Source organism: Carassius gibelio, chromosome B21, assembly GCF_023724105.1.
Source record: "Carassius gibelio isolate Cgi1373 ecotype wild population from Czech Republic chromosome B21, carGib1.2-hapl.c, whole genome shotgun sequence".
Lineage (NCBI taxonomy): Eukaryota > Metazoa > Chordata > Actinopteri > Cypriniformes > Cyprinidae > Carassius > Carassius gibelio.
Window position 1 is genome coordinate 17516916 of NC_068416.1, and position 17144 is coordinate 17534059.

The 17144-nt window shown below is 36.9% G+C and overlaps 2 protein-coding genes across 2 annotated transcripts; both read right to left on the reverse strand.

Annotated features, from left to right (window-relative positions):
• Positions 1 to 1956: 1956 nt before the first annotated feature.
• Positions 1957 to 2904, reverse strand: LOC127985592 (olfactory receptor 52D1-like). The gene has a single exon (XM_052587627.1). The coding sequence runs from the start codon at positions 2902 to 2904 to the stop codon at positions 1957 to 1959; it is 948 nt and encodes a 315-aa protein (XP_052443587.1).
• Positions 2905 to 15834: 12930 nt separating this feature from the next.
• On the reverse strand, positions 15835 to 16758 carry LOC127985593 (olfactory receptor 52D1-like). The gene has a single exon (XM_052587628.1). The coding sequence runs from the start codon at positions 16756 to 16758 to the stop codon at positions 15835 to 15837; it is 924 nt and encodes a 307-aa protein (XP_052443588.1).
• Positions 16759 to 17144: the final 386 nt, after the last annotated feature.

Consider the following 17144-nt stretch of genomic DNA (forward strand, 5'->3'; position numbering starts at 1 on the left):
GTTAAACAGTGTCTTTAACATGTTATCCATGCAGAATTTCTTCACAGAACCTCTTTCAAATAATTCACTAACATCATGGTGAGCTAAAAGATTCTAAACATGATAGGAAACTGTTAAACTATCACCTATTCACACCATAATATGTTAATAGGCCTCACTACAAAATATAACATTAAGTATGCTAAAAATTACTAATTATTTTTCTATCACTATTACTATATTACACACTATATTACTATTTGTGTGTTTTCACACTTAATGGCATTTTATTATCTACAGAGGCTCTAATTCTCTTTCTCCCAGTCTGTCTTCTATACAAATGCAAATACATACATACAGTACAGACACATACATGCACACAGACCACAACATATATGCCCATGAAAACTTGTTGTCAGCGCCTGCACACAACTTTGTCAAAAACATTTGTTTAACAACTAGTTACGTTACATGACTCTTCTCAGTAGCAGGGTAGTAATGTCACTGCTCTTGAAGCAGATAAAATTACATCTACTGAACACTGTTGAGAACTGTGCAACTTAAGGTAATTCACATGCAAACGGCATTCATGTCATGCCGTAGTTTCTGCAGATGACAATACGTGAAAGTTTCGAGATGACAACATGTGACATGTTACTGTAAGCTTGTTATGTCCTTTGGATCAGAATTATGAATTTCTATGCAACACTGTCAATGCCTAAACATAACGTCTAAATAAATCTGCTGTGGTCGTGTGATACAAGTGGTACCTCTCAGTAAATTTAGTTTACAAGTTATAACTACAAGTTCTACAAGGATGGGAATGCTTTTTACAAGTTAGAGCCTTGTAATTATGGTAATTAACTTATATATCATTGCTCTTTTTGTTGTTTTTGATTGCTTCCACTGTCTTCATCTGTAAGTCGCTTTGGATAAAAGCGTCTGCTAAATGAATAAATGTAATGTAAATGTAAATGTAATTATGACATGGTGTAAAAATGCATATGTTCTCTTTCAGTCAGTCACATTCAATGTTATGATACTGACATTAGGGTTCTTGAGAGTGAGTTAGGAGGAGCCAGCTGTTAATATGGTTGAAAATATGGATTCCTACTTCCATGACTCCCGCGACGCAGGGAGATAGGGACAGCCCCGAAGTGGAAGATCTTGTATAGATATGCCCAGTTCTTGAATGCAAACCAAAGACACGGTCTATGCCAAGGCAAAATCGAGACATGGAAGTATGCATTTTTCTGGTTGATCACTGTGAACCAATCTTGGGAGGCAAATGTAAGTTAAAATGTGTTTCTGCATCATCATCTAGAATGGGAGCTGGTGCAAGGTCAGATTTCAAAACTTGTGGATCTAAGATGATCCATAACCTATGCATGAGGGATCAATCAACTTTTGTACAAATTGAGACCACAGATGTCAGTAACATTGAATGTGACTGACTGAATGGAAGGTTACTCTAGGCCAATGAATTATTAGAAAAATAATTCACACCCTGACACCTGAGGTATAATAATTTCAATTCACATTTCACTTCCATTCTCCCAGGGTAATTGAAGAAAATGTACACTGTATTGATAAAAAAAAAAGACCAAACATTTGTACTAGATGAGTGTAATTAATGTGGAAAAAAAGAAATACTCCCTAAGTGAAGTGTTAGGTTAGGCCTACTGTTCCCTATTTTAAAAGGCTTTTTGATAGGTTTGATTAATAAAATGTTACTCATTAATATATCCAGTGTTCCAACATAATAGTCAAACAACTTGAACAATCAGATCAAATGCAACTGACAGCATTCAGGCTGTGTGTTCATTAGATATGCAACAGATTTTTCTTTTCTTTTTTTTTTCTTTTTTTTTTTACAGGTTGTACATATATCAGATCAGAAAATGCCAGTTAAAATCACACTCTTTCTCAGTTTGTCACAATTCAAATCTTTTGTAAGTATCAGTTAAAATTTTTTTATTAAATTTTCACCCTTTTCAAAACATTTTCACTTGCTGCAACACAAGAAGGGATAACTCTTTTACGCACTGCTCTAATGTTTAACCCATAGATTAGAGGATTGAACACAGGTGGGACTATCACCAGTTCAAGAGCCAAAAAATTACGCAAACTCTCTGGAATGTCATTTGAACCATATCTACTATACAAGATATCAAAAAAATATGCAGAAGTGAAATTTATCAGTGATAATATGTGTGGCAGACATGTTTGCCAGAATTTCCTTCTGCTTTCTAAAGATGCTTTACATGCAGAGATCAGTTTAAAGTAGGACACTATGATAAGAATTATAAAGCTAGAAAATATAACAGTCATAGCATATCCAAAGACGTTATTAACAAAAGATGATACACAAGACAGTTTTACAATTGACCAGTTGTCACAATATAATTTGTCAATGTGATATTTACAGAAAGGTCTCAAGTTTGTTAACAGGGCTGTTGTAACACAAAAGCCATTGGTAAAAATCCATGAGAACAGAATTAATTTCACACAGGTGATTTTAGTTAATTTGGAATGATACTCTAAAGGTTTGCATATGGCTACATATCTATCATAAGACATTAGTGTTAATATCGTGATCTCAGAAAGTAAAGAACTGTAGATAACATAGGCTTGCAGAGCACACATCTGAAAGGAGATCACATATGAGTCAAATATTAAATCAGACAAAATTTTTGGGTAGAATCCAGAGGCTCCAAAAACCCCATTTATACACACATAACATAAGAATATGTACATTGGTTCATGAAGAGCTTTCTCCATTATGATGACCATAACAAGACGAATATTAATTGATAGAATAAGGAGATATAAGGCTAGAAAGCATATAAAATATATATGCTTGTAGGATTTAGTTTCTTTTGGCACCATAAGAGTCAGTATCACAGGATAAGACACATTATCCATCATGTTATTCATAGTACAGTCCTTCAAATCACATGTGATAATTATGCAGTAGAACATAAAACAATATTAGTCAAATTTTAGTAAAACACACAGCTAATGCAGGCATTTCATAAAACCTCAAATACAAGCCTCAATTTTGTTGCAAGAATAAAAATGAATGTACAGTATTCACAAATGAGTGTGTTGCAACTGAAAGTGATGAGGTCTTGTTTGCATTTATATTTAGTGATTTGTCATTAGGGAAATGCATAAGAGATATTCAAAATTTCTTGGGATTAATTACACGCTCATGTACACATTGTAAAAACCTTTGATTTGTTAAATTAAAGTTAAAATTTGCAAACAATACTTATGGAGGCCGTTTTCAACACAAGACAAGGTGTAAACTTTTGTGCACATCCATTACAGTTTTTATTTTTATTTTACACAATAAAACAATGCTTCCGGCCCCTATTTAATACAACTATATATATATATATATATATATATATATATATATATATATATATATATATATATATATATATATATATATATATATATATATACACTGTAAACGATTTCTGTTGTTTTCACAGTATTATTGCTGTATTATCAGAGAAAGCTTACTGTAGAAACAGTTTACAGTAAGTTGCTGTCAATTTTATAACTTTTGCAGTATTATTGCTGTATTTCCAGCTTTGTCTTACTGTAGAAACTATTTACAGGACAGTTGCTGTCAATTTATGCTATTCTTTGAAAAAAAAAAATAGAGTGGGAAAATAATTACAGTAATCCTCATATTACTGTTAAATTGATGACAGTAATAATCCAACTGACAAGGAATTTTATTTATTAATTATATATTTATTTATAAGGAATTTTATAATACATCATTTCATAAGGTAACCCATATATTAAGGCATTTGGCATATAGTTAAAAAAAGTTAAATGATTTATGTGGGTGTTTTTTAATTGCGTATCTTTATGGTTGCCAGATTTTGACACAAAACCCACCTAATCTCATAGGTTATAGCCAACAATTTTGTGGGTGGGAGGTAGTTGTAGAGATGTAGATGTCAAAAATATAGGCTAGGTAAATAGATAAAATCAATTCCCATGATATATTTTTTATATTATTATTTTGCTTTCTATTAAACACGCTAATTACAAAAAGAGCGGAATCATACGCGATATACCTGGCAACCAATCATCTAAACCGTCAGCCTGCACTCATTTTCCAATTCATTTTCTGAGCCTTTGAGGATGAACAAGACCAACGAGAACCATTCAGGTGAGATATACAATTTTATTCAATATCTTAAAGATGTGTATTTCAAAAAATTTCACCCCAAAGGGAAGATATTCGTTTTAACGTTACCACTAAATAATCGGTCGTGAGTTTGATAGTAGTCTGTAACACAAACATTCTAACGTTAACCAAATATTAATTATCACAAGGTTTGCTGTTAATGTTAGTTAATAATTTCAAGTTTAGAACAAAGTAATCGAAATGTTCTTGTTTCTGAACATTTGTGTGTAACTTACACCGTGTGCGTGTGTCCTGTCGCGATCGAGGCCTTACGCGCCTAAACCTAAAGCTATGTTCGAAATCGACCTACTGTATTACACTAATGTTATGCACGACTTGAAGGGACAATCACAGTGTTTTCAGTCATATTATACATTTATTGCGTGAGTACAACCGATGTATACATTTAAAGTGAATACACAGGCAGTGAAAGTCGGGCCGGATTAATTCCCTCGTCTCGTTATAGTCCTTCTTCAGACCAGACGTTCACATGATTTTGCTCACTTGTTTTCATTAACTTCTTCAAGTGCATTAATATCTGAATACAGCCACTGCCAACGCACTGCGGATAATTTAGTTGTATATTTGATATTGTGTGATATTCACGATAATGGCTATTATAATCTCCGTATTCTTGTCACTTTGGGTGCTTCTCATTTCTTATTTGTGACAAATCAGGTTCTCCCTCGAAATCGGGTCTCTGTTAGGACCCCCAGAGATCTCAAATTAATTGTAATAGGTACATAAATAAATAATAATAATTTAATAGATTAGCCATTTTTTACAAGTAATAAATGAAATGCACAGGTTGAATAATTAATACTAGCATTCAATTATTTAATTTACTTAAATTATATGTTAAGTTTTTTTGTGCTATTTTTAAGTTGCATTTAAGTTGATAGCTTGTCATTTCTGGTCTTTGAAATTTGTTTTCTTTTCAAATTATTTATTTTGATTCTATATATTGTAATTATTTTGTAACCTTTTTATGTTTTAACTGATCCATGTTTCTCTTTGTCTTACAGGTAAAAATCCTTGGTGAAGTCACCAGATATGGATGGGTAAGTACTGCATCTAAAGTTAAAATTGTTTGGAAATAAGATTAGAAATGCCTTTATCTTGCAAAGTGTGTCAGTACTCAGTAAAATCTATTCCAGAATTTGTCAGACATGCTAAGGAACACAGGAATCTTGCAAACTATAGATTCTCTTGTGGATTTTTCCAGTGTCCATGTAACTTCAAAACTGCCGGTGGCCTTCGTACACATATGTATCGTAACCATGCAGTGATTACACCAAGTGCTGACAAATCACACAGTGGTGTTAATATGACATGCCAGGTTATGGAATGTTCTTTCACTTCCACATCTGGGGATGCATGGTGAAACGAATATCTCTGTGTAGGTCTATGCAGTGTTGAATATGTTTTTCATTTCTTTCAGCGTGTATGTTGTTCGACATTGCAGCGTGCTGATGAGTTAATAAAGAGGTAAGTCATTTTCAAGTCTGTTTATCACATTGATGTCGGTCAAGCTGTAGTGCAACATAATTTTTGTGTTTTGTTCTCTATAGGCAGCAAAAACCTGGGATCTGCATTGGCCTTGTCAAGTCTGGAGAGTCTTTTTACCATTTAATGAATTCAATTGTAATAAAAGTTTTTAAATGGACTTCTGAGTGTTGTCATAATTTACGTGACATCTAATAATCAGTAATATAACTGTGTGAATTTTTTTTGCATACAAGCCTTTATATTTCATTATTTTTTAAGCATGTAACAGGTTGTAGTTAGTTATATGTTGTGTATATATGTGTATATGTGAATATAAAAACTACCATAATCAATTATACTGCATAGTAACTTTACAGTATTTTAAAATACAGTGCAAAAACATGAACTGTAATTAATTTTACAGTATAAATATACTGTAAGTTATTATACAGTATGTTGTGAACTACTGTAGTCAGGTTTACAGTAATATTACCGTGGAATAAAATACTGAAGCTTGCTGGCTATTTGTTGCCAGTAAGTTACTGTTGATTTTACGTGAAATTTTTTACAGTGTATATATATATATATATATATATATATATATATATATATTAGGGCTGTCAAATGATTAAATTTTTTAATCAAATTAATCAGAATTTTCAGTGGATAAATCAGGATTAATCACTATTTGCAATTACACCTGAATCGTAACCATTTTTTTTTTTCTGAGATGCATACCAAAAGATAAATAACAGGACACAGATACATAATTTTCATGTATTGATTCATCAATATGTGGTTCTTTTTTTCAGAATTTCAAAAGTTTAACATTTACTTAGATCAATTTTGCCTGAGCACTATATCTAACCATGCCATTTAACTACAGGTAGTGTAAGAGTTTTAGGTGAACCAGTGGTTAAATATAGCTACATATCTATGAAATTATGCATAGAGAAACTCGAAAGAATGAACTCAGAAACACAAACATGTGCCCTCTGCACTCTGGGCACTCTTGTTTTTGGGAGGTGTTCATTTGCTCTGCCACAGTACTTTAGGATCGATATTTTCACGTTCTGAAGGCTTCAAGCGCCAGTAAAACCAAGTAAAAATGCATATGCTTTTCCAAACAGCTGTAATTTTCGCTGCATTGCATGTAGGCGTTCTGCGCATGCGCAGTGTGAAACACAGGACGCTAGAACAGGAAGAAGCTCCAGTGTATCAACTACCAAAGTCGTCTCTGTTTATCGAGCTTGGCATTAATGTTTTTGAGAGTAACTGGGCTAAAACCTTAAGCTTCTTCGGTGTTTTCGTCGCGGCGCTCGCCGCTGTTTTTTTACTATCTTGAGAATTCAGAGATCGACGAGACTTTCCTGACCTGAATAATATGTCACACTGCACATGCGTGAAATGCGTTAAAAAATTTGACGTAATTAACGACAAACAACTAATTAACGTCGTTAACGCGCTATTTTTGACGGCCCTAATATATATATATATATATATATATATATATTAGGGGTGTAACGGTTCACAAAATTCACGGTTCGGTTCGATACGATACACTGATGTCACGGTTCGGTTCGGTTCGGTTCGATACGTTTTAGATACAGCAAAATGTAAAAACATCTCAACTTTTCAGAATGCCGCAAGCGCACCGCGGGTCATGTGACAAGAACCAACCAATCAGCTTCATCCTTTCCCGTAACAAGGTTGAGAGCTCAGCCAAGATGAAGGAACAGCTGATCGTAGTTGTATATGAATTGCAATTTTGAAATAAATTTAGTAGCAGAGCTACTGCAAGCGATTTTTAGAGCTGCAAATCCATTTATCCTTCGCTGAAATTTCCGCGTCTCATGGAGAGAGCACGTCATTGTTGCTTAGCAAAGACAGACGCCTCATGAGCGCTTCTGCCCGAGCGCTTTGGAAAGGAGGAGAAAGACGTGCTTAGCGTTTTCCACGCGTTTTTAGGAGCGATATGTGAACGGCCCCTAAGGCGCTCGCTCACTCAGCACGCGCTAAAGGCTCGTTGCAAAATGTCTAATGCATTTAACAGACCAGAAATATAAGATCCTAAAATAACCAACAGGTCTGGTGTTTGGGTTGGATTCCCTGTAAGCTATAGTGTCTAAATGCTGCAGGGATAGTTTGCTGCGTGCATGTTTCTCCTTTTTTTCGTCTTTTCCCAGATAGTACTGACGCATATATCCCAGATATTCCCGCTGGTGTTTTTTTTTTTTGCATTCCCGCTGGTGTACCCTGTCATGTTGCAGATGCGACATACCGTTGTTTTTTTATCCACCACTCTCTTGCCATCACCATTATAGCTTAAAGGGAATCCAAAGTGCACCCAAACACCAGACCTGTTGGTTATTGGGGGATCTTCTCATTTCTAGTCTGTTAAACGCATTGGCTATTTTGCAACGAGCCTTCAGCGCGTACTGAGTGAGCGAGCGCCTGCTGAGTAGCCTAACATAAACATATAAGATGGTGTTTTTTTCTTCTTCGGGAGTGTCAGGGGCGTTGCCTGTTACGTTGTTTGGGTTATTGGGCTACCTTGTTGAACGCATATCATTATATTTCTATCTCTCTCTTTTTTTTTTTTTTTTTTTCCAAATATAATTAATTACTCCAACGAACCGTTCGGTACATAATGCGTACCGCGTACCGAACCGAAAGCGTCGTACCGAACGGTTCAATACGAATACGCGTATCGTTACACCCCTAATATATATATATATATATATATATATATATATATATATACATATGTAATGTAGACTATAGGGTTTATATGTATTGTATATAATAATCTTTGAGATTATTTTTAGGGTGAACTTGAATAAATCTAATATTCTTTACACTGTATCACTCCTTGCTGACTTATAAAAAGTAGTGGGAGCACCTGTGTGAAATCCCCTGATATCAAATAATTTACTATATTTATAAAATCTACAGTGTGTGTACAGGCATTTTGATGAAACAATCTTTTTAAATAGAGGTGGAAAGTAATTACAAATACGCTTGTTACAGTACTTGAGTACATTTTTACTTTTTTTCTACTTAATAATAAATAAATTGTGGTCCCACTTTATATTAAGTGGCCTTAACCACTATGTACTTACATCAAAAAATAAATACATGTACTTATTGTGTTCAAATTGTATTTTTTATTTGTTTTGCTGCTATTGATTTATCTGTCAATCAGTTGTATTTGAAATCACTTTTTTGTGCACGTGCTTTGGATGTGTGTATGACCAGACAGAAATACAGTCTTTACCCGAAAGAAAATTATACAGGTATTAACGTGGTCTGAGCCAAATACCCCTTCACATCCATTGTTTCATCGCCTTGCTCTATTAAGACTTACCGAATATTAAATAACAGATTGTGTGAACTTGCCCCAATCAGCCGACCCCAGCATACATATCACACAAGGGAAAAACATTGAATTACTGGTAAAATAAGACGATTGAAATGTACGAGCCTTGTAAAATCTTAAGGAAAAACTGCTTTTAACATATACTTTATGATCTTTTTTTTTTTTTTTTTTTTTTGATCAAGTGTTATATTTTTGCTGGGATCGTCTGTTTGTTGTAATGCTTGTGTCTTGTTGTATTTATATTTATTTGTGTTTATGGATTGAGTTTTTTGTTCTTGTATTTTATATGTTGTATGGTGTTATTGGGCCCCCTCGTAAAAGCTTTCAATAGCTTCTTAGGGGTTTCCCCTTTTTTCACACAATAAGCTTTCTATAACTATTGTCATTTTGTCTTTAAAATGATGACGTGTGTGAAATAAATAAATAAAATATAATTTATTAATATCCAAAACAAGACGATGTGAACATGCAGTGCATGTTTCATTCATACAGGAAGTGGGAGGGCGATCTTGTGAAAAAAGTCCAGAATGGTACATTAGTAGTAATATATGTGACCCTGGACCTGGCGGTGATTAGCCCTAGGCATGGGATCATGAGAAATGGAGTTCAGACCCCAAATGCAATAGTCCTGTGTGGAGTGCCCTCTACTGGAGTTCATGGGCACTCCAGCTATCGATCATGACATCCCCAACCGTTAAGGAGTGGCTTCCAGACGCTCCTAACTGAGAACACACTAGAGTTCAGGTGGGAGGTGGAGTGGAGTGGAGGCAGAACAGGGGGAGGGATGGAGGGCCAGGTCCATGTGGACGTGGATTGTCCAGGGAAGAAGGCAGAGCAAGTGGAGCAGGGTGCCAAGGCGGAGCAAAGAGCCAAGACGGGGCCGGCAGAGCAGGAAGCCAGGGTGAAACTGAAGAGCACCTGTGAGGAGCAGGCAAAGCAGAGAGTCATGTCACTGCTGCCATTCATGAGTCAAACTACATCTTCACTGATCTTCAAAAGTCAAGTCAGGTCACCGCTGATCTTCACGAGTCAAGTCACCGTTGACCTTCCTGAGTCCAGTCAAGTCACTGCTGATCTTCCTGAGCCTTGTCACGTCTCAGCTGAACTTCCAGAGTCTCGTCACTCTCAGCTGAACTTCCAGAGGTTCATCACTTCACAGTTGATCTTCTAGAGCAGTGATCCTCAAATCTGGCTCGCGAGATCCACTTTCCTGCAGAGTTTAGCTCCGACTCCAATTAAACACACCTGCCTGTGATTTTCTAATGATCCTTAAGACACTGATTAGCAAACTCATGGCTCATCACATCTTGTCTGTTGCAACCAGAGCCTGGAGGTCAGCTCTTCAGTATCTCAGACTGGCATCCAGCATGGAGGATCCACCGCTGCTGTCAGTAAGAGCTGCTGATATCCCTTAACCAGCACGTCTAACCCCTCCTGTGCAGGAACTGATTCCCTAGTCTGAAGTGCTTCCCATGATGGGGTTTGTTTTATGTTGCGTTTGGGCCGTGTACACCACCACCGTGTCCCCAGAGGAGATGGCGTCCGCTGCAGTTTCTCCAGAGGCAGCACATGCGGCAGAACCTCCCTAAGGCAGCGCTCGCTTCAGCTCCTTGTGTGGTCAAAGGAATCATTGATGAACATTGTTTCTGCCCTGCTAAAAAGACTATTAATGAACTTCCAGAGGTGGCTGCATCTGCTGCAGAACCTACAGAGGTGTCAGTGGTATCAACCTCTGAACTCTCGTCCTGTCCTGTCATGGCTATGGAGGCCATCTATGAACTTCCGTCCTGTCCTGTCGCAGCAATAAATGTCATCTGCAAATCCTCACTCTGTCCTGTCATGGCTATGGAGACCGTTTATTAACTCTTGTTCTGTCCTGTTCTGTCTGCTCGGCTGTGGGTGTCCTCTGCTCCACCCTGGTGGGCTCCAGTTCCAACTGCTCCACCCTGGCAGGTTCCAGTTCTGTCTGCTCTAGTCTGGCGGACACCAGTTTCATTAACTCCGCCCTAGTGGGCTCCAGTTCCGCCTGATCTGCCCTGGTGGGCTCCAGTTCCACCTGCTCTGCCCTGGTGGGCTCCAATTCTGCCTGCTCCACCCTGGTGGGCTCCATTTCCGCTGCTCCAGCCTGGTGGACTCCTGTTCCATTAGTTCTGGCCTGGTGGACTCCTGTACCGTCGACTCCACCCGCACTTCCTGCTCTGCTGGCTCTGCCTCGGTCCCCAGCCACTCCATTTCCATGTGGACTTGGCCCTCCATCCCTCCCCCTGTTCCGCCTCCACTCCACCATCCTACTACATTATATAGAGCATCTGGAAGCCGCTCCTTGGGGGGAGGGTGGCTATGTCATGATCCGGTCACTGAACCTGTTAATTCACCACCAGAGGTCATCATACACAACACAGACTCTCACACTACACAGTACACCCTGGACTACATTTCCCATGCTCCATTGCACCAATCACATTCACCTGTAAGCTATCACACACAGCTGCCACCAATTACAAACACTAGGCACAATCATTAGAAACGCTTTATAAGCATTGGACTTCCTCTCACACACTGCCTAGTGTTGTTTAGCACTCTCCTAGTGTTAGCTACTTACCAAGTCTTCCGTGTTTGTTTTATGTCTGGTCTAAGTATTGTTCTGCACATATCCCTCTCCTAGCGATAGCTGCGATATGTAAGTCTTTCCGTGTTAGTTTCTAGTTTTCTTGTTTCAGTTCCTTGTTTTCATAGTCTTGTCTCTGTTTCTAGTTTTGATAGTCTTGTCTCAGTTTCTAGTTTTTGTAGTTGTCTTTTTCTTGCCTTGACCTGTAACTCGTGTTTTGCTCTGGATATTGTTAGCTAATCGAAGACCCACACTTGCCCTAGGATTATTCTTGTGTCTTGTCCTCTATATACCTGTTTGCCAGTGTTTGACCCATGCCTGTTATGACGTCTCTGTCTAATAAAAGCTTGCACATGGATCCGCACGTCTCACGACTCAACAGGCCCGTTACAGCATGAGTATTCTTGTGCTGAATGGTTTAAAGTCATATTAAAATGCACAAATAAAAAAATGTTTTTGTCCTACCAAAAATGTGCATGGAGTCCACCTTTGAATTATTAAAAAATTTAACTTTCAATGTGATTTTAAACCATTCAAGTCAAGAAGACTCACGTTTTCTCTGCTGCACACACATCATTGTGTAAATGTTCTTTAGCCTTTTGATTTTCATAGTATTCAGTTAACTATGAAATATTTTTCAATAAGATGATATGTAAGATTTTTTTTTATTCATTTACCTTATTGGAATTGAAATTAGGAATTGACAAGAATTGGAATCATTAAAGGTGCCATATGCAGAAATTGAGGTAAAAATATCCATAACATGACCTACACGCATCAAAAGAATGAGAAGAAATAAGGGCGATGATGTCATTAAAAAAATGTCAAGTTATAGTGCTGCAGAGATATCAACCTTAATTAGCATTAGCATTACTATCCCCGGCCCGACAGGTGTTGTAATACCAGTTTCGGCCGTGGGAGGCGGTATGCGGGCAACATATCCACCAGCCAACCTGCAATACACGAATAACTCGCAGGGCTTGTGGGCGTGTACTTGAACCTGATGTCAATCGTGTGGAAAGTACAGCCCACTACTTTCAGTTCAGGGAAAAGAGTGGAAGGATAGCTGAAGCCCTTGGCAAGAGACCAACACCCGCTACAGGGAAACAACCGCGCTCGGAATCACAAATCAAATCCGATAAGAATACCAGAGTAAACATCGGCACTGCTTTTAATCGCTGGAGACAACTGATGGACCTGAAAGAAATTAGGTTCGACTCCGAACTTGCAAGTTAGATTCTGTTGAGATTTCGCTAGAAGTTTGTTTTATATGTTTGTGTATTTGTTTTCGGGAAGTTATAACATAGAAATGTATCGAAGGCTGTTCGATAAACGTGCTAATGTTAGCGATGGCTAACCGTAGCTGCGTTTGATAATTAGCTAGCTATAACTTAACGTTACCCATTTTATTATATAGGGCTGTGCATGTCTTTTTAGTCATGTACATCTCATCAGTAAAGATGCTCCTGTAATTAGGAGTATATCTCCAGCACGTGTGTTCAGATCAGGATTGCCAGGTTTTCACAACAAATCCTGCCCAGTTGCTTCTCAAAACTAGCCCAATCTCGCTTCCAGAAGGTTCCCTGATAAAACATTGCTTCCCGGGGTTAAAATATAGTTTTTTTAGCAGGGTTGCCTTGGTATAATTCGCATTTTAGGGGCTAAATATCATGTTATTTGTATTGGGGTCGCAGTGACCAGCGGACATGAAAAACAACCACCACAGACTTGGCAACACTGGTTGGCATTTACTACACAGAGCCGTAATTCACTGACAATCTACACAACATCGATGTTAAAATCGCAGGCGATTCTTTGTCAATTTTGAAAGCAATTTTGTGTTAGTTGTCGGTAGACTAAGGCTCTGTGCAGTTACTGCCGCTCCACCTGAACCAGTGTTGCCAAGTCTGCGGTTGTTTTTCATGTCCGCGGTTTGAAGCAATCCAAATACCAATAACGTGATATTTAGGCCCTAAAATGGCAATTTTACCAAGGAAACCCTTCCCAAAAATTTATATTTTAACCCCGGGAAGCAATTTTTATCGGGGAACCTCCCGGAAACGCAATTGGGCTAGTTTTGGAATAGTTTTAAGAAGCAACTGGGCAGGATTTGTTGTGAAAACCTGGCAACCCTGATCTGAATGCACATGCTGGAGATATACTTCTAATTACAGGAGCGTCTTTACAGATGAGAGGTGCATGAAAATCGCATTCAATTTTTTGCACAGCCCTATATATCATAACTAACCTGCTCTGTCTAGTCTGTTGGTCTCCGTGTCCTCTTTGCTTCATGGTTTTTCTGTGCGTGAAAAAATTGATGTGTGGCGTGAAAGCGTGTGAAAAGAGTCAATTGCGTGTGTCTCACGGTGAATGCTTGAGAGTTGGCACATTAGTTCTCAAGCAGAATAAAGGACAGGTTGATTATTGCTGTTTAGCGTTTGTATTAATCTATGATGTGTCCCTGTTTGCCTACAGGGACATACATTTTTTTTTTAAAGTGATACGTGGACCAAAGTGTCTGAGATTGTTCATTTTAAGTAAAGGATCCTAATATTTCGTCCACAACAATATTTAATGAGGTTATAACTCCTTGTGGTTAGTCTGCACGAGATCAACAACCTTGTTTGCTTTGCGGCCGCTTTAAATACAAAATAAGCATTCAATTTATGTCAGAGCGTCTGAGCGCTCACAAATCTTTCTGCAGCGTCGTGAGCAGAGCGGCAAGAGCGGCAAGAGCGATTTTTGACGCTCTAGACGCCGGCGGTGTGAACGCACAGTTAGGCTTCGGCTGTGGCTGTAGTGTTGTTGTGAAAGTAGGGGCGGAGCATAGAGACTATGCCATTTCTCATTTGTTACTCTAGAGTAGACCAATTCACTTTATTGAGGCATACTGCCCCCATCTGGTATGGAATGTGGAGTATGACTTGATTTTTTTTGCCAAACATTACAGATGGCACCTTTAAAATTCAAACGATGCCCAACCGTAGCCATATCCAAAATTACTTTTTACTGGCACATTTCTATTCACACTGTTTAAGACCCTTTTTCTTTTTAAACCTTCACTTACCCTTCTTTGCTTTTGCCCTTGTTAAAAACAACAATATAATATTATACGTGAATGTACTGTTCAAAATTAGTTATAAAACAGTTGCTCCTGGCAACAGGGATAGGTAAGTTTGCTAAACATATAAGTGTCAAACATGTCAATTTATGAGACTAATATCATGATTTGCTCCAAAATCACTATATAACATCAGTCTCGTTTGAAACAGTTAGCTTATTTGGTTCCATGTTGTTTCTTATCACACTGAGACATAAAATATTTATTTTAAAAAATCCTTACTGTTATACAAGCTATGTCAATTAACATTGCATTGCAATTGTGTGTTTATTGTCTTCCACGATTCATCAGTCAAAGCATCTCTATCTGCATGTTATTCAGCTGTAGTGATGTCTGATGCATTGGTCCATAAGGGATTTCCTGCCTCACTTGTGAACATTATAGGGTTTTAGAGTTAGGGTTAACTCTGATCCATAATGCTTACATCGTCTCATTTTGGGTAAAAATAGAATAATAATACTATTAGTACTTTATAACACAGTAATTTGAGTAGTTTTAAAGCAGAAAACTTTTTTACTCTTACTTGAGTAATATTATTTTTCAGTAATTTCACTTGTACTCTAGTAAATTATTTCTTAAATAGCAATACCTTTACTTAAAATTTCTTAGTACTCTTTCCACCACTATTTTTTAAAGATTTGGTAGCACTCTGATCTCATCACAAACAATAAACATTACATCTTTAAACATTTCTTATAAATGACACTGGTTAAATGTATGTTTGTACAAACTTTAATTCTAGATGAAAGGATAAATTGTAAAAACATACAATAATGACATCTAGATATAAAAATGCATAATGGAGTGGAAAACTCCTAAGAGATCATTATGATCCAGGGGACTTTAATCATGATATATATTTAAAGTTACATACTTCTTAAAACACACCTTTAACAACATTTTGTCACACACACACACACACACACACACATATATATGAAAACCAAATTGTCATGCCTATTGTTTTAAAATACAATTTTTTAAAATAAATAATAATAATAATAATAATAAATATGTTTTAGTGTTTTTTTTGTGCAAGTGAATCATTTACTCTTGATGCAACACAAAGAAAAGGCTCTTTTACGCACTGCTCTAATATTTAACCCATAGATTAGAGGATTGAACACAGGTGGGACTATCACCAGTTCAAGAGCCAAAAAATTGCGCAAACTCTCTGAAATATCATTTTCACCATATCTGCTATACATATTATCAAAAAGAATGGCAAAAGTGAAATTCAACAGCGATAATATGTGTGGCAAACATGTTTGCCAGAATTTCCTTCTGCTTTCTAAAGATGCTTTACATGCAGAGATCAGTTTAAAGTAGGATATTATGATAAGAACTATAAAGCTAAAAAATGTAACAGTTATAGCATATCCAAAGACGCTATTAACAAAAGATGATACACAAGACAGTTTTACAATTGACCAGTTGTCACAATATAATTTGTCAATGTGATATTTACAGATAGGTCTCAAGTTTGTTAACAGGGCTGCTGTAAGACAAAAGCCATTGGTAAAAATCCATGAGAACAGAATTAGTTTCACACAGGTGTTTTCAGTTAATTTGGAATGATACTCTAAAGGTTTGCATATGGCTACATATCTATCATAAGCCATCACTGTTAATATTGTGATCTCAGAAAGTAAAGAACTGTAGATAACATAGGCTTGCAGAGCGCACATCTGAAAGGAGATCACATATGAGTCAGATATTAAATCAGACAAAAATTTTGGGTAGAATCCGGAGGCTCCATAAATCCCATTTATACACACATAACACAAGAAAATGTACATTGGTTCATGAAGCGCTTTCTCCATTATAATGACCATAACAAGACTAATATTAATTGACAGTATCAAGAGATATAAGGCAAAAAAGCATATAAAATATACATTCTTGTATGATTTAGTTTCTTTTGGCACCATAAGAGTCAGTATCATAGGATAAGAAACATTATCCATCATGTTATTCATTGTACAGTCCTTCAAATAGCATGAAATAATTGTGCAGTACAACATAAGAAAAAATTAGTCAAATGTCAGTAAAAACACACAGCTGATGCAAGCGTTTCATAAAGCATCAATTTTTTGCAAGAAAAAAAGGAAAATAAATGTACAGTATTCACAGATGAGTGCGTTGCAACTGAAAGTGGTGAGGTCTTGTTTGGTTTTATATTTAGTGATTTGTCATTAGGGAAATGCATAAGAGATATAAAAAAATTTCTTGGGAGTAATTACACGCTCATGGAAAACACTTTGTAAAAACCCTTGATTTGTTAAAATAAAGGTCAAATTTGCTCACAATACTTGTGCAAACATCCCAGCAGAGGCTGTAAAAGTTTTTGCAC

What these genes read in the sequence shown, in the direction of transcription:
- LOC127985593 (XM_052587628.1), bottom strand. Translation starts at nt 16,758, where the DNA reads ATGGATAATGTTTCTTATCCTATGATACTGACTCTTATGGTGCCAAAA.
- LOC127985592 (XM_052587627.1), bottom strand. Translation starts at nt 2,904, where the DNA reads ATGGATAATGTGTCTTATCCTGTGATACTGACTCTTATGGTGCCAAAA.